Below are 17,282 nucleotides of genomic sequence, written 5' to 3' on the forward strand. Positions count from 1 at the left end.
TACACACACAAGCATAAATACAAGTACATATATACACATATACCATGTACACAGAAGCACACACACATATACAAACACCTCTGCTTTTTAGGGGTTCTTCCAGACCCCCTGGATCCTCTGCCCTGTGTCCAGCTGGAGGAGCCTCTTTGGGGTCTCGATACTTACCTTCTTCTTCTCCGTGATTTCTTCAGTGGAAAACCAGTCAAAGGTTTGCTCATTCCAAGCCTCCGTTAAACCAGGATGTGTGTGTGTGTGTGTGTGTGTGTGTGTGTGTGTGCGCGTGTGTGTGTGCACACAAGTGCCCTGACACCATTGCTCACCCTCAGGTCAGGGTCAGTGCACCCCTGTGGCCAGGGCGGAGCCTGCGTGACCCTGAGCCTCCAGCCCCGGCAGCGGCAGCGTCTCTCCCGTGGCGCCTACCTTGGTCAGGTGAAGTTTCCCCCCAGAGCCTCTGGTGCAGATGATGAGGTGCTTTGAGAACAGGAAGCACTGTCGCTCGCCCTCTTTCTTCAGGGACAGAGACCCCAGGCGTCCTCTGGTGATCTTGCCCTTTTCTGACATGGGCACCTGGATGAGGGAACCTGCGGGCAGAGGAGAGACCCTGAGCCCGTCTCCCAGGATGCCGGCTGGTTCTGACCTGGCCTTGAGGCTGAGGTGTTGGCAGCATCATCCTTGGGGAAAGGCAATCCCAGCACCTGGCAGCAAATGCCCCAGGGACATTCTTCAGCCCCTCCTCAGGGCCAGGCAGGGGCAGAACCAGGGAAGCTCTATGTGGGGGCCCTTGACCTTCAGCCAGGGGCCAGGGCCTTGACAGACACAGGAACCCTAAAGGAAAGAGTCCATGTGGTAAGAATGGAGGGTTAGGTCAGGGTATGAGGGCAGCAGGAGCTGAACAAGGCGAGCTGGCCAAGGACTCCAAAGATTAGCAAGATACACAGCACCCCTGCTACCACCTCTGGCCATGGCAGACATCACTAGTCAACCGTGGCCTTTAGCTGCAGAGCTCTGATTGACCTACGGACTTCAGTGTGGAGCACTGGGAAGCCATTGCTGCGTAGAGCAGGTGAAACCCATTTGCTGTCCTTTCTGTGGTTCCCATACCCTAATCCATGCCATCCAGGCCTCTTTCCCGGCCATCCTCAGGACTCAGGCACTCAAGGCCCAGCGTGGTCTGGCCCACGCACACCTCTCAGCTCCTCTGGCCGCTGTCTCCCTCCTGTGACCATTCTTGGCTACACTACTGTGAATGTCGCCCCCCTGCCCCTCTGCTGCATCACACACTCCCCTGAGCTGCCCCCTGGGGAGAGCCCTGGCCAGGGCCACTCAGCCTGCTGCACCCACCACCTGGGAGGCTCGCCTGTGCTTGGCTCTTCCTGCCTCTCCCTCTGCACAGTGGGCTTCTAGAGGTTGGACGGCTTCACACCCTACAGCCCCAGAGCCCCATGGGGGCCTCGCGTGGAGAGGGGAGGTATCAGTGTCAGCTGCAGGAGTGACCCATGAGAAAGGCCACCTGCCATGTCTGCAGTCAGGGGAGATGCCTGGGCTGTCAGATGGAGCAGATTCCTGGCCTGTAAGGGCACCGCCCAGGCTGGAGGAGTCATGCTTCTAAGCCAAGCCCACTGGGGCATCCTTCAAGAGGACTATCAATGCTATATGGGTGCTTCTGGCATAGAAGGCACCTAGTCCGCCGGGCGTGGTGGCGCACGCTTGTAATCCCCGCGCTTGGGAGGCAGAGACAGGAGGATCGCGCAGGTTCGAAGCCAGCTGTGCACGCTGGCTTAGGAGACCCTGTTTCCAAATAAAAATGTAAAAATAGGTCTGGGAGTGTAGCCCGGAGGTAGAAGGGCTTCCAGGAACCCCAGTACCACCACCACCACCAAAAAAAAAAAAAAAAAAAAAGAAAGCACCTAGGCCAGCTCAGGGGAGCTAGGAGACCGGCAAGGTTGGCTCTGGGTTGGGTATGTCACAGGGTGGGCTTGGGGAAGGGCCTAAAGGTCAAACCTGGGGCTGGGGACAAAATTCCAAGGACACCAGGCCCTTCCCAGGGCAATATGGCCGAAGGCTAGTAGGCGGTCCAGCGGGAGGTGGCAGTCACCTCTGGGGCACAGGAGCTGGAGTTGCTTCCCACAGAATATGAGAGGTGAATGAGGCGACCTTCCCACACACTGCAGCTCAGATGCCGTCAACTGGGTGTCAGAACCCCGCACCCGAGCGAGCGGGACAGGGTGGGACCTCTCAGGCCCTTGTTTCCAAGGCGACCTGGGGCTGCAGGAGGGGAGGCCTTCTACCAGGAGGAGCGCTGTGAATGCGGCTTGGCGGTCTGCCTCCCTGGGGATGTTGAGAGTACGCGCAACTCCAGCGGCTCCTCGCTGTCCTCTCTGCCTTGTACTTTCTCCCCCCAAAAAGGACATGTCAGTGGTTACAACAGAAGAAACAAGGCCATCTGGGGAGAATGCTGCTTACATCCGGATCGAAGGAAACTGTGAAAACCAATGATGTCTGGGTCTATGTGTGCAGATACCATCCTCGACATAGCCGCTGAGTCCCGCCAGCGGCTCACAAGCGGCAGGTTTGGGCACCGGGCAGCGTACGAACCAAGCAGTGGTGTCCCCGAGTGCCACCTCCCTCCCACGTGGGACAAAGTGTTTGCGTTGGGGTGCAAACGCCCAACCTTGTCTCACGAAGGTCTGGCTGGTATCCAAGAGGATCTCACAGCCTTCGATGATCATGCGCTCGATGGCCAGGTTTTTCCGGATGTTCTCTGTCTCGCTTACTTCATCATGCATGATCCTGTGGAAACAGGAAATAACAGTCAGGGACAGGTGGGGAGAAGGCAGGTCTCTGAGGAAAATAGGCTGGCACCGGGATTCTCAGGGGGGCCTCTAGTCGCGAAGGGGAAGGCCTTCTGGGTGTGACCTCATTTTATCCTTTGGACAGTTCAGGGAGCCAGACGTACTTATTTCAGAAAAATAAATCAGGAGTGGGCAGCTAGGAAGCAGGCCGGTCAGATTTCAAACTCTGAACCGTAGTTCGAAGACGGCAGGTTCAGCCCTGACACTGGAAAGGAAGCGGCGTACAGGACACATCTTTTGCCCATGACCTCACCGCTTGTCCAACTTACAACCATCATAGAACAGAGTTGGTTCTGGCTGCAGGGCCTTTGTGCTTGCTGTTTTCTTCCCACAAATACCCTTTTCCCAGATCTTTTTTTTTTTTTTTTCCCCCATTTTTGCGGTACTGGGGATGGAACCCAGGGCAGTCTACCTCTGAGAGATACCCCAGCCCTATTTTTTGTTCTTTATTTTGAAACAGGGTCTCACTGAGTTGCAAAGGGCCTCACTAAGTACCTGAGGCTGTCCGAGAACCACGATCCTCCTGTCTCAGCCTCCCGAGTACTGGGATTATAAGTGTGAACCACCACGCCTGGCTCCTCCCCAGATCTTTGTATGGATGCATTGCTAATGTTTCCCGTGTCCTGGAATGGCTTATTTTTCTGGAGTGTCTGGCAATCCAGTTGGCTCAGGGAGGTTGGCCTGAGCTCATTGCCACAAGGTGATGCCAACACCTCTCCTGTCTGTTCCAGTTCTGACCACTGCAAAACCCCATTATCCCAGCAGATGGCGACATTGAACTGCTTTAACAATTAGCTTTGTGGGAAAAGGTGGGTGTTAGCTGACAATTTCTGGAAGCCTTGGAGGGCTTCCAGGATTCTTAGGAAAGTATTGAGCAATTTGAGGGAGGGGAAATCTCTGGAAAAGCATTCCTCCCATTCCAAGAAGAGCACAAAGACTTATTTACTGATCTCTGAAATTCCACAATTAAGACCCAAAAGGTGTAGCTTTACAAGCGGCAAGCACCTGTAATCCCTTTATGTATCAGGCTGAGACAAGAGGGTCACAGGTTCAAGGCCAGTCTCAGCAACTAAGCAAGATCCTTTTTTAAAAATAAAAGGGGCTAGGAATAGGGTACACCCCGGAGGTAGAATGTCCCTGGGTTCAATTCTCTGTGTGCCACAAGCAAACAAATGAACAGCCCCAAAGTTCTCTTGTGGGCGTGATTCAGGTTGAACCTCACAAGAAGGAAAGGCGACCCTACTGGGTGGGATCTGGGGTGCCCTGGTCAGCTGACCTTACTCAGCCTTGCCACCCTTGGTTTCTTCATCTGTGGAATGTTGGGGTGAAGGAGGCACCAGCTCTGGGCCTCGCACGTGATGGGTGCTGGAGTCAAGGGGTGTTGTCACTGTCACTCTCAGTAGTGGTGAAAAAAAAATAATATCCTTTTTTTTTCTGGTTTGGGACTTGCATTAATGCTTAAACTCATTAGACTATTAAACAGTCTGGGAACATTTAGATGGAGTATCTCCTTCAGGAGCCTCAGTTTCCCCTTTTCCTCCCTAGCGATGCTCTTCTCAGAAGCACAGGCCCCCTTTGGGCATAGGTTAGTTCCCTGGAGATGCCTCTCTTGCTGGAAGTGGCTGGTGGTGAGGATGTCACCGAGGGTACGGGCTTTGCTGGGGAAGGCTGGCTGTATGTGGTGTTTTCTTCCCACAAATACCCTTTCCCTAGATCTTTTTTTCTTTTTTTGCGGTACTGGGGATGGAACCCAGTGTTGTATGCACAGACTGTAATTAGTCAGGGTACGTTCTGGGCAGGCTCCTGGGGGACCTGGACATGATTAATGCCTTGGGTTATCAGCAAGCATAGGACACAGGGGTTTCAGGATCAAAGCTATGAGAAGGGCCAGTCCCTACAGGTGCAGGGTGCTTCTGAGCACAGCTGGGGAGGGCTGGCCATCCACGGCTCCTGCCTGCCAGGCAAATTTTTCAGCTGGAAGGATTGTTGTCATGGTGACAGGCAAACCTCCCATATACCACTGGGGCTGGTTCAGGGTTCAGGCTCAGGTACTGTAGTGGGTGGTCGTGTGGAAGAAATAAAGAGTGGGCGGCAAACCCAGGATCCCGGGGGATGGGGATCAGGGTCTTAGGCCAAGTACTTTGGCAGCTTGTGCTGCCTGTGCCCCTATTTGCACCTGGACACACATCTCTCAGTGCTGAGGAGCCCCATGGCCTTATGGGATCCTGCGTCTTCTCCCTTGGAAAAGAGCGTGCAGGATTTGGCTCCTTGGGCAGGAGAGCACTGAATTTTCTTCTTCCCACAGTGGTTTTGTTTCTCTGCAATTCACCCTGATGATGACTTTGCCCTGATTCTCCACTCTGGATCTGTAACTCCGCTGGGTACTGGGCAGAGTGGGGGCAGCCTGAGTCCTGCCCTGGTCTAGCCTGGTCCTCCCCCACCCAGCACGGGCTGCAACCTGATTGGCTGCCTCTTGCTGGGCTCAGAGGCTGCTGGGGGCACTGAGTGGCCGGAATGCTGCAGCTCCCCCGTGGCCTCCCTGTGGTGGAGGACCTAGGGCCCACCCTCAGTCCTCTGCTTTCTGCTTAAACTCCTTCCCTTGGGGATCTTCCTGGTGCTGTGACTTTCAGTTCCATCTCCAAGTAGATGGCATGAATTCCTCTCCTCTCTCAACTCCAGACTCAAACACCCCATTCCCTCGCCATCCCCAATTGGACATCAAATTTGCATCTCGAGTCCAGCAGGCTCTGCAAGGAAGTTCCTGACCCCTGCCACTGGGTTCAAGCATCAATAATAATAAAAAAGACTCTTATTTTTCTCCCCCCATAACAAACCCAGCAGGAAACCCTACAGTTCTGTGTTCATGCTACTAAGTCCAGACCCTAGACTCCCCTTGTGAAGGAAGGTCCCCTCTGGACTCAAGGGGTTGAGAGAAGGCCGGGTGGGCGGTCCTGAGTAGAGGACCAGGACCTCAGCGTCTGACAAGCCAGGGCTCTGTGACCACTGTCACCCCTGCTGTCTACCGGAGCTTTGGCGCTTGGGTGCCTGTCACCTGTGACTCCCACTGGGGCTCCTTCACCCCAGGTTTACACACTGACAATGGAAAAGAGGAGAGAGGCGCCCTCTGCAGGGAGCTGGGTCCACGCTGGTGTCCTTCCTGGGAACCAGCCCCACACTGTCCATCCCCATGTGCCCCTGGACGTGAGCTGTGAACCCCCCAGGGCTCTTGGGGGCAGTGGACTCGAGGCGGGGCAGACTTGTGCCCTCCCGCCCGCCCGGGGCTTCACGGGTGCCTGGCGTCGCCCTGCCGGCCGCGGCTCACCTGGACAGCTCCTCCAGTTTGGACTTGGCGTAGTCCAGGCTGTTGCGTTCCACATGCTCATGGGGCGTGTGGGCCAGAAGCTCGTGCAGCGTCAGGATGTATCTAGGGATCTGAAGCAGCAGGGACCAAGCCCAGAGATGGGAGACAGTGGGGTGGAGAGAGGGGCCGTGAGCAGGAGGGAGAGAGAGGGGGAGAGGGAGGGAGGGAGGGAGGGAGGGAGGGAGAGAGAGAGAAAGAGAGAGAGGGAGAGAGAGAGAGAGAGAGAGAGAGAGAGAGAGAGAGAGAGAGAGAGAGAGAGAGAGACAGGGACAGAGTGGCCACGAAGTGGATGGTCAGTGAGACACGGAGGTAGGAAAGGCCCTCTTAATACCAAGGCTCCCACCAACAGGCAGGCAGGCAGCTGTGCGGACACAGACACGCCCCAGCCTGCCTGGAGACCCAGGAGGGCAGGGTCCCCGATGGCCGCCTCCAGGAGCTGCCTCCGGCCCTCCTGCCCTGCCCGAGTGGACAGGGTGGTCGGCGGTCAGCTCGCCCTCCCTCTGCAAGGGTGGTCCCCGCTGGCCCTCCCCGCCAGCCACCTGGAACATGGGGTAGGTGAGGAAGGTCTCCAGGGTCCGCTCCTCACAGTCGGGTTTGGCCTCGTAGTGCTTCAGCAGCTTGTCAAAGTCCCGGTTCTGCTTGCAGTGGGCCAGGATCTGCAGGCTGTACTGGTGGTTGCGGACGAACTCTTGGTAGATGTTGAGCATGGGTAGCAGGATGTCGAACAGGTCGGCTGGAAGGCGGGCGGGGTTCAGTGGGCAGCCCAGGGCACCCTGGGATAGAGGGCTGGTAGGCCCTTGGGTAGAGCCAGGTGGGAGTTCGGGAGGAGGTTCCCTTGTCCTCAATCCTGGGACGCGGGTGGTATGGCTTTCTTGGGCAGCAAGTGGACAGTTGGAAAAAGGCTAGAGCCTTAAACATGCTATACCTTTTGCTTCCCAAGGGAATGCATTCTAATATGAAAAAGTCTTCCTCTGCAGGGATGGTTATGTCTGATAAGAACAATTTGGAACAACTCTTAAGACCTAAAAATGCAGGCCAGTTACATGATGACGGACATATTCAGGGGATGCTGGAGCGTTACAGTGCCATCAAAAAGGTTTTAGCATGAGAAAACACTTCTGCTATTAAGCTAAGCAAAAAACATCAAAACAACACAAAGCAAGATTCAGATTCTATAATTGAGCATGTTTGCAATGACATAAAATGAGGAAAACAACCCCCTCAGGATCTATACACAGAAAAATGGGAAGAAAACATACCAAAATGGCTATAGTGGTTGTCTTTGGGAAGCAGAATGATGCATGATATTTTTAAACTTTCTACTTTTCTGGGATTTCAAATGTCCCAAATGGGTATGTATATATTCTTTTTAAAAGGGAAAAGCAAATAAGAAATTGAAGATATAGTGCTTCCTCCTAGAAATAAACCTTTTGACAACTTATTTTTCCTGCTCACTTCAAGGAAGTTTGTGGGCTTTCTTTCTCCTTCCTTCCTTCCTTCCTTCCTTCCTTCCTTCCTTCCTTCCTTCCTTCCTTCCTCCTTCCTCCTTCCTTTTTCTTTCTTTCTCTTCACTGGGGATTGAACCCAGGTACTGTCTACCGCCAACCTACACCCCAGCCCTTTTTTCTTATTTGCTTTGACACCAGGTCTTACCAAGTTGCTGAGTCTGGACTCTACCCTGCAATCTTTTTGTCTCAGCTTCCCAAGTACTGGGATTTCAGGTGTGTGCCTGGTTTTGTGTGTTTGTTTTAAGGATTCGGCTCTCTGATGCTCTGGCAGGAGAGCTACCCCTGGCGAGGGGCTTCTGGGGCAGCCGTGGGAGCTGGCTACTCACCCAGGACCAGCGTGGGCCAGCTGGAGATGCGGGCTTTCAGGCCTTGGTAGAAGATTTGATGCAGAAACATGATGGTTTCACTGGAAGAGAAAGCATGGGTGCATTCAGGCCATGGGCTCGCTGCCCCTCTGAGGACCCTCACCCCAGCCCAGTGTGCTGAGGGTGGCGTGAGTAAAGGTGGTGGCTGCCAGCCCGTGGGTCTATGCAGAAGCAGACCCTTCTTTCAGGTGAGGCCTGCTTTGAGGACCCCATGGGCAGGATGGCCAGCAGAGAGGTGGACCTGGGGTTAGGTGTCTCAGGATGGGGCCCATGGGGCATTAAGCTCAGTCAAGGAAGGGGCGCCTATGAAGACGGCCAAGGCAGGAGCTGGCCTGGCCAGTGTGTGGAGGGGCCCAGGGATCTGTGCTTCCCCATGGAAGCAAGTGCCTTGTCTCAGCACAGGAGCCAGGGAAGGCTCTGGGTGAGCCCTGCAGAGGGGGCGTGGACCTTGGGGGCAGGCCCTGTGGACAGAGGTGCCCTGGAGAGGTAAGAGGCTCCTGACCTCAGAGGGTATGAAACGTCCTTTGCATCCTGCTCTGCAGAGGCAGGTACGATGGGGAAGGAGAAAAAGGTGGTGGTGGAAGGGGCTCAAGGGAATTAGAACACAGCTCCTCCAGGCGAAAGGGCGCAGCCAGCAACTCCGTTATACCCACAAACCGAAACCAAATGTATTATGTCTTAAGAATGATCTTCTGAACCTTCAATGAGGGCTAATTTTTTTTTTTTTTTTGTAATGCAGGGCATTGAACCCAGGGCATCCTACCTCTGAGCTACACCTCAGCCCTTTTTATCTTTTTATTTTATTTTACTTATTATTAATATTTCTGTGGTACTAGGGATTGAACCCAGGGATGTTCTACCTCTGAGTTACAGCCAGCAGCCTTATTTTATTTATTATTTTATAACAGGATCTCACTAAATTGCTGAGGCTATCCCTGAACCTGGAGTCCTCCTGTCTTGGCTTCCCAAATCCTGGGGATACAGATGTGTGCCACCACACCAGCTCTTTTTTTTTTTAATTTTGAGACAGGGTCTCACTAAGTTACTGAGGGTCTTGCTCCAAAATATTGGGATTACAGGTGCGTACCACCGCACTTGAGTGATGAGCTCTTTGTGCCGGCTTCCCCATAGATGGCTGCCCACTGCTCAGGGTGGTGGTTGCTGAAAGCTGGAGATCTGTGAAAATTTCTTAAAATAAGGCAATAATAGTTGGGTGTGGTGGCACACGCTTGTAATATCTGCGCTTGAGAGGTTGAGACAGGAGAATCGCACAGGTTCGAAGCCAGACTCAGCTACTTAGTGAGGCTCTCAGCAAGTTAGTGAGACCTTGTTTCCAAATAAAATATAAAATAGGTCTGGGAGTATAGCTCAGAGGTAGAAAGCCACAGGGTTCCACCCCCAGTACCACACACACACACACACAAAAAGGCAATAATGAGCTGGGCGTGGTGGCACACCTATCATCCCAGTGCTTGGGAGACTGAGACAAGAGGATTGCAGGTTTGAGGCCAGCTTCAGCAACTTAGTGAGACTTACAGCAACCTAGCAAGACCCTATTTCAAAACAAAACATAAAAAACGTTGGAGGTGAAACTCAGAGGTAGAATATACCTGGGTTCAATCCCTAGGAACACACACACAAAATAGAAAGAAAAAGAAAGAAAGAAAGAAAGAAAGAAAGAAAGAAAGAAAGAAAGAAAGGAAGGAAGGAAAGGGAAGGAAAGGAAAAAAGAAAGAAAGAAAGAAAGAAGTCTGTGGGACCTCTGAGAGGTGGCCGGTGGGAGGTAGCTATGTCCTGAGCACCTGGTGAAGAGATTGATGGTAGTTTCACAGAGCAGGGATCTCCAGGGATCTCCAAGGAGTGCACTGGTTCTCCCGGGAGTGGATTGTTGCAAAAAATGGAGCCTGGCCCCTCCTGGCTCCCTAGCTCCTCTCACCATGGGACACCTCCCTCTCGCACACTCCTGCCAGGTGGGATTGCTCCTAACCAGAGCCAAGGCTTCTGCTGCGCTGTTAGTGCTCCAAACCCATGGGTAAAAATAAACTTTTTTTTCTATTTTTTTGTGGTACTGGGGGTGGAACCCGGCGGCGCTCTACCTCCAGGCTCTACTCCCTGACCTATTTTATACTTTATTTGGAAACAGGGTCTCACTAAATTGCTGAGAGCCTCACTACGTAGCTGAGGCTGGCTTTGAACCTGCACGATCCTCCTGTCTCAGCTTCCCAAGTGCTGGGATTACAAGCGTGCGCCACCATGCCCAGCTCCTAAAAATAAACTTTCTTTTTTTTTTTTTAAATAAAGTACTCATCTTCAGGCATTTTGTTACAGCAATACAAAATGGGGTAAGACAATTCATAACTCTGAAACATTGAGGCCAGGGCCTCTCCACTGTGGCACTGTTGATATCTGAGGTGAAAGAATTCTTCCCTCTGGGGTCCTGTCTTGTGTTATAGGATTGGCTGGCAGCATCCCTTACCGTTTCCCATTAGATGCTGATAAAAACCTTCCACAATTTGTGACAATCAAAAATGCCACAGCTGAGGGTCTCCTGGGGGACAGAACTGCCACAGTTGAGAGCCACAGAGTTTAGACACATTCTACAGAGGCCTCCATCTGTACTCCTGCCCCAGGTCCCAAAACTGTGGGGCCCCGGAGTCTCCCAGCCACGTGACCTTGGTCCACTTCTCTCTCCTCTCTGGACCTCGGTTCCCTCATCTGCACTCGGCGGGCTCTAGATCAGGGCTGTGTCAAGGTCTGGCTCAGCATCTCCTTTGGGTCTTCGTGGCCCACCCTCGGGGTGCTCACCTGTTGAGAAAGATGCTGCTGACGTCGTCGTGTGTGATGGGGGGCTTCTTGGAGCTGGCCGCCATGCGCAGCGGGCGCAGGAAGTTGTGGACCAGGATGTGCAGCTGCTGCACGTACTCGGCCTCGGCCTCCAGCATGCTGAACACTACCTGGTTCCTCTTGCGCATGCTGTCCGCGTGCGGCGACCGGATGTAGTCCTGGATGATGGTCTTCCACTTCCGTCGGCACAGCCAGCCCCGCAGGAAGCTCTGTACCTGGGGGTGGAGACCGGCGGGACAGACTCCTGTTAGACAGTCTCGGCCATGCTCATCCTTCCGGGGCGGGAGCTTTGAGAGAGGTGACCAAGACTTTGGCCATTGCAGGGACAAAAGGGCTCAGGCAGGGACCCGCCGGCCTCTGCTTCCTGCGTGATGCCAGGCTCAGTCCCTGCGAGCTGGGTTTCCCATCTGTGAAATGGAGCCAAAGAGATCAGGTGCAACTCCACATGGACCACAGCCTGGGCTTGTTAGAAATGCGAATTCTTAGGCCCATGCCCTGGATAGATCTCTGCATTTCAACAAGATCCCTGGGTGGTTTTATTTTATTTCTTAATTTTTTGTGTGTGGCACTAGGGATGGAACCCAGTGGTATTCTACCTCCGAGCTACACCCACGCCCCCAGCCCGATTTTTATTCTTTATTTTGAAACAGGGTCTCACTGAGTTGCAAAGGGCCTCGCTAAGTAGCCCAGGCTGTTGGCGAATCTCGATCCTCCTGTCTCTGCCTCCTGAATGGTGGGATTGCAAGCCTGCGCCACCACGCCCGCTTGGCCCCTGGGTGGCTTTAGAAGAGTTCCTCCAAAGGAGTAAACAAGCCACCTGAGGCCTCCAGAAGGGAGGTGGCTAGGGAGAGAGGGCCACACCTGTTATGTAATGACTCAAGGGCCCCTGAAAATGCAGAGGTTTCAATTAGAGCTCATCTGGAGAGAGGGTGATTATCCAATTGAACAGGATTTGGCAGATTAGTTAATCTTATGCTTGGGCCTTCGCAGTGGCTGCTGCCTGCCTGCCTGCCTGCCTGCCTGGAGGCTCTCCTGACTTGGGGGAAGGAGTGTGGACTCGGGTTTCGGCGGCCTGGGAGCTGGGCTGTGTGGAAAAGCCCTGTGTCAGCAGGGGCATGGGAGAGCGCCTTGATTTAACACACACAGACACACACAGTTGCTTTAAGCTATGCTTCTAGTCAAGTGGCCAGCTAAATCCCTGCCGTTTCTGCAGCTAGACTGTGTGCTCGTTCATGATCCACGTGGGAGAGACACAGAACCGCCAGAGCACTTGCATGGGGTGTTTTCTACCTCAAGGGTACTGGCCGAGAGCCGCAGGCCCCGCCATGTGGGTGCCAAACTGCCGGCTAGGGCCGTGTGCTGCAGAGACGGTCCTGTGGCTACCCTGAAGATGGGAAGGGCTTTGTCAAGGAGGGAAAGACATATGCCTCTGAGGAAAACGGAGACACGCACAGGAGGGGGGCTTTAATGGCCCTTAACAAATGCCCCAGGGGAGAAAGGCTGCGGACAGGGAGGGGAGGCCGAGGCCTTGGGGGGGCCACTGCAGAGAAGTCCAGCCAGCTCAGCTCTGATGGCATCCTGATGCCCCTGTGGCCTGGCTGGTGTGCGTGGCACAGTGGGAGCGTGCAGGGTCAGTCCCTCCCGCCTGGGTCGATGTCACCATGGATGGGGGTCGTCCAGGGTCTAGCCCTGCTGTGTGTCTGGGGAACACAGACCTGGAGCTAGTGGCCGGGCCCTGAATGTCACACTGAGCTGTGTCGACTTGGGAAGCGACTGTGCCTCTCTGCGCCTCCGATTCCCCAAGTGCGAAAATAGAGATAATAAACATCACAGAGGGTTTTTGTGAGGATCCACTTAATCCGTACCAAGCTCCTAAAATAGTGTCTGGCGCGGGGAAAGTGGTTAATGAATGTTAGCTATTCCTGGTTTTGAGAAACCAGAGATCCAGACTTTTGTGTGAGGTGTTTAGCCTTGAAAGCACTAGCAACAAATATAAAGAAGGAATTAAAAAAAAAAAAAAAAACCGCTGCGTGGGCTGGAAACCACACGCGCGCCAGGAAGCTGAACTGGGCCTGGGGTTCCTGTTCGTGGTTTCTGGGCTGGGCGGCACTGGGTCCTGCCGCACTGTCAGCACACTGGCTCCTCTGGGCTCCGTGCCTCGGACCGGGCAGCCACAAACGCCAGCCCTGCCGCTCTCCTGGCGCCTCCTGAGATGTCCGCCCCTTGTCACCTCTGGTAGGGTCAACACAGCAGGGGCCACTGTGGGTCTTGTAAAAGCCAGGCTTCCGCTGGGCTCTGGTGTGGGCGCGAAGCTAGGGTACAATGGCGGCGAAGTGGCCTGGGGGGCTCCGGGGTCCTGTCTCTACCTATCCCTTTCTCTCCATTTTCTTGTCTATACAATGGGGCTTGAACCCAGATAACAGAAAGAAATGGCTTGACAAGGCGTCGCTCATGGAGCTTTGGTGAGTGGTGTGCGACAGGCCCTGGGGACACGTAGGCAGGAGGTGGGCAAGCTCTAAAGGGGGCCAGCTGGGGGGGGGGAGGGTACAGACCTTCTTGATTTTCTTGATATCGCTGTCCTCATCGTTGGGGGTGACCGTCTGGGTGGACTGAATGCGCTCATTGTCCTTGAGAAGGGACGCGATCTGTAACGGAGGCACAGGTCAGCTGCCGGCAGAGAGGGTCTGGCCATCAGCAGCACACAGGCACAACGCGGAGGCTGGCTCTTCTCTCCTCAGAGTCAGGGATGCTGCCCTGGGTGTCCCCTGTACTGAGCATGCTGGTCATGGAATCTGACACTCCCCAGACAGTCCCAAGATAGTGAGTACTTCATGAGGACCAGTCCACCTCCATGTGGGGAAGTCGGGGTGACCCTTACAAGGCCCTTCTGCTCTTGGGGTGCCAGACTTCGCCATGAATCTGATTCTCCCCCCTATTCTCCAAACCATCAGTCCCTTTATTTTTAAAATTATATTGTGATAAAATATATGTAACATAAAATTTACTATTTTATTTTATTTTTTTGGTGGTACTGGGGTTCCTGGAAACCCTTCTACCTCCAGGGTACACTCCCAGACCTATATTTTATACTTTATTATTTGGAAACAGGGTCTCTTAAGCCTGGCTGATCCTCCCGTCTCTGCCTCCCAAGCATGGGGATTACAAGCGTGCCACCATGCCCAGCAAAATTTACTATTTTAATCATCTTTTGAGGGGAACTGGGGATTGAACCCAGGGATATTCTACCTCTGAGCTACTCCACAACGCTTTTTGTTTTTCTATTTTGAAACAGGGTCTTGTTAAATTGCAGAGAACCTTGCTAAGTTGCTGAAGCTGGCCTCGAACCTGTGATTCTCCTGTCTCAGCCTCCCAAGGACTAGGATCACAGGAGTGTGCCACCACACCCACTTTTCTATTTTAATGTGCTCAGTTTAGTGACATTCAGTACATTTATACTATTGTGTAACCATCCCCACGATCCATCTCTAGAATTTCTTAGTCTTCCCAAAGTGAAACTCTGCACCCATTTGAATAATAATCCCTTATTCTCCCTTAACCCCGGACCATCCTACTTTGAGTGTGTGAATTTTATACCAGGGAACTCATATAAGGGAAAGAGGCTACAGTTACTTCATTCATAGAATGCTTCCGGCACCCAGCGTGGGACCAGGTACTCAACACGTCCTCGCCTGCGCTGAGAAGAAGTGAATTCAGAAGGAATGAGAGCTCCGGTAGCCATGGACCCCTCCATCAAAGGAAACCACGTCTAAAGAGAGCAGCTCTGGGGATTCACAGGTGCCCCTCAAGGTCACTCCAGTCCTGGAATGAAGGGCTCTCCAACCACAGATGGACAAACATGTCTTTCTGTACCTGTGGCTGGCTGCTGAAATGACCCAGCCTGGGCTCACAGAGAGATGGGAACCACCGACTGGAGGGCACCCACCCGGAGACAGGATGCCCACCTGGAGACGGGCGCCTCTGTTTTTCTTTTTTTTTTCTCTCTCCTCCCCCACTCTCCCCTGCCCTCTTCCATCTTTTGGAATGGCTTTTTGATCCATGGTCGAAGGGGCTAAGAGACACACGCAGACTCGGGCTTGGGGTGATGTCTGGTCAGAGAGGTGGGATCTGGTCACTGCCTTCGTCCCGGCCTGATGTCATCAACACCATGCCAATCTGCCTTCTTTGCCAGTTTTGGGTTTGGCGTGTGGCATCCCTTTTCTCTTTAGAGTGATGTTGATGATGATGATGATGGTAGGTGTGTGTGCTTGTGTTGTGGGAGAGGAGAGTAGTCTGTATTTATTTCAACATAGATGCTAAGTTTTTTTTTTTTTGTGTGTGTAATTAATAGAAAATTTCTGGCTTCTAGAACAAGGAGGGTAATGATATCTGTACTCTTAAAAGGTCCACTCCATTTCTACTGATTTGCAATTTAACATTCCATGGCTGAACGCGGCTTTTCTGTAACTTCACATAATGTGTTTGGGAGTCTGTATTTAAAACTGACGGTGCATTCCAGGGCACCTACTCAGTGGGGACCCAGGCAAAAAATAGATGCAATCAGGTCAGACACTAGGCTGTGTGCTCAGGCGATGCTGGCAGCCTCAGAGTCTTTATTTAAGGATCAGCGGGGTGGGCGAAGCTTCCCGGAGTTAGCAGCCTGGGACCCTGCAGAGGTCTTGGGCTACAGCCTGTCCCTGCGAGGAGCCTGTGTGGATGGCAGTGGTAGTCTCAAACCTGCAGAGGACTTGCTGGGGTGCCTCCTCCCAGAGGTGACCTTCTTTTGACCCTGCCAGGTCCCTCTGGCAATGGATTTCTGGCTTGTTGATTGACTTTGGTCGGTGGTGGTCCTGGGAACTGGGCCTTTGGCACGATACCTGATTGGCTACCTGACTGCTCACTTAGCGCCTGGAGTCTGGGCTGCCCCTCTGCCCTGCCCTGCTCCCTCTCTGAAGACACACACTTAAACTTGACTGAGGTTAGGCAGTGTGGTGCCCAGTGCTGGAATTAATTCAGGTTGCTGTTTTTCTAGTTAGCAACCCAGTTTGTGTGTGTGTGTGTGTGTGTGTGTGTGTGTGTGTGTGTGTGTGATAGTAGTGAGGCTTGAACCCAAAGGCATTCTACCTCTGAGCTACATCCCAGCCCTATTTTTTATTCTTTATTTTGAGACAGGGTCTCACTAAGTTGCAGAGGGCCTCACGGAGTAGCTGAGGCTGGCTGTGAACCTGCGATCCTCCTGTCTCAACCTCCAAAGTACTTGGATTACAAGTCCGTGCCACCACGCCCGGCTGGAATCCAGGTTTTACTAAAGACCTCTGTGTTCCCTGCTTTTCAAACTGCTGCCCCATGACTGGGTTCTCTCCCCTTGCTTTCCCCTCGCTCTGACCCTCCCAAGCCCAACAGGAGCACACCTCTACCCTTTGTTCCAACCCCATCGGCACATCCTGATGGTGTCTCTCTGTGTTGGTGCCATGGGGTGAAGGGTGGAGGTGCTGGAGACAGAGCTGGGTGGATGAGTCAAGTGGATCGCTTAGTGTTCCAGCCTAAGAAGGGGGTCAGACATCCACCGAGGTAATTAGAATCCAATGAGGCAGGGCCAGAACAGAGGCGTGAACCCACGGCTCTGGGAGGGCCTTATCCTGGGAGTGGCGGGGATTTCCAGAAGATGTTTGGAAGAACAAATGGGAGTCCAAAAGGTGGTCTATGGGAGGGAGAACGTTTGAATAGAGGAAAGGATGTGACTGGGGTCGTGGGCCAGGTCAGCAAGGGCTAGGGTGGGAAGGTGGCAGGAGGGGAGACGGGAAGCAGGGCCTGCACTAGGGAGGCCCTGATGAGGGACATGCTGGTGGCGTTGGGGTCCTGCTTCTCCCATAGCAGTCTTCTCTTTTACCTATTTTGTTTTTTTATTTTTATTTTTTGTGATACTGGGGATGAAACCCAGGGGCATTCTACCTCTTGAGCTACACCCCCAGCCCTATTTTTTATTCTTTATTTTGAAATAGAGTCTCACTGAGTTGCAATGGGCCTCAGTAAGTAGCTGAGGCTGGCTGCAAACCCGCGATCCTCCCGTCTCAGCCTCCCAAATGCTGGGATTACAAGTGTGCGCTACCACATCTTCTACCTATTTTCTATGTTGAAGCTCCATGGCAAAGTTTGTTTGAAAAACTGAATCCAAGCCGGGCATGGTGGCGCACGCTTATAATCCCTGCACTTGGGAGGCTGAGACAGGAGGATCGCACAGGTTCGAAGCCAGCCTCAGCTACTTAGTGAGGCTCTCAGCAGCTTAGTGAGACCCTGTTTCCAAATAAAATATAAAACAGGTCTGGGAGTGTAACCCGGAAGAAAGCCCCTGGGT

The 17,282-nt window shown here is 53.2% G+C and overlaps 1 protein-coding gene across 3 annotated transcripts in view; it reads right to left on the bottom strand.

The window, feature by feature from the left end:
• The window catches only part of RASGRF1 (Ras protein specific guanine nucleotide releasing factor 1), a gene marked incomplete at both ends in the record, with an annotated part of 105,531 nt that overhangs the window by 52,161 nt on the left and 36,088 nt on the right, over positions 1 to 17,282 (bottom strand). For all 3 annotated transcript variants that reach the window (XM_080690553.1, XM_080690551.1, XM_080690552.1), the window contains 7 exons: positions 421 to 581; positions 2,672 to 2,790; positions 6,175 to 6,284; positions 6,753 to 6,946; positions 8,048 to 8,127; positions 10,892 to 11,145; positions 13,483 to 13,575. In XM_080690553.1, the coding sequence (XP_080546679.1) occupies positions 421 to 581; positions 2,672 to 2,790; positions 6,175 to 6,284; positions 6,753 to 6,946; positions 8,048 to 8,127; positions 10,892 to 11,145; positions 13,483 to 13,575 (1,011 nt within the window). The remainder of the gene's footprint in view (positions 1 to 420; positions 582 to 2,671; positions 2,791 to 6,174; positions 6,285 to 6,752; positions 6,947 to 8,047; positions 8,128 to 10,891; positions 11,146 to 13,482; positions 13,576 to 17,282) is intronic.

The sequence above is a fragment of the Muscardinus avellanarius genome (genome assembly GCF_963383645.1).
Source record: "Muscardinus avellanarius genome assembly, chromosome: 3".
NCBI lineage: Eukaryota > Metazoa > Chordata > Mammalia > Rodentia > Gliridae > Muscardinus > Muscardinus avellanarius.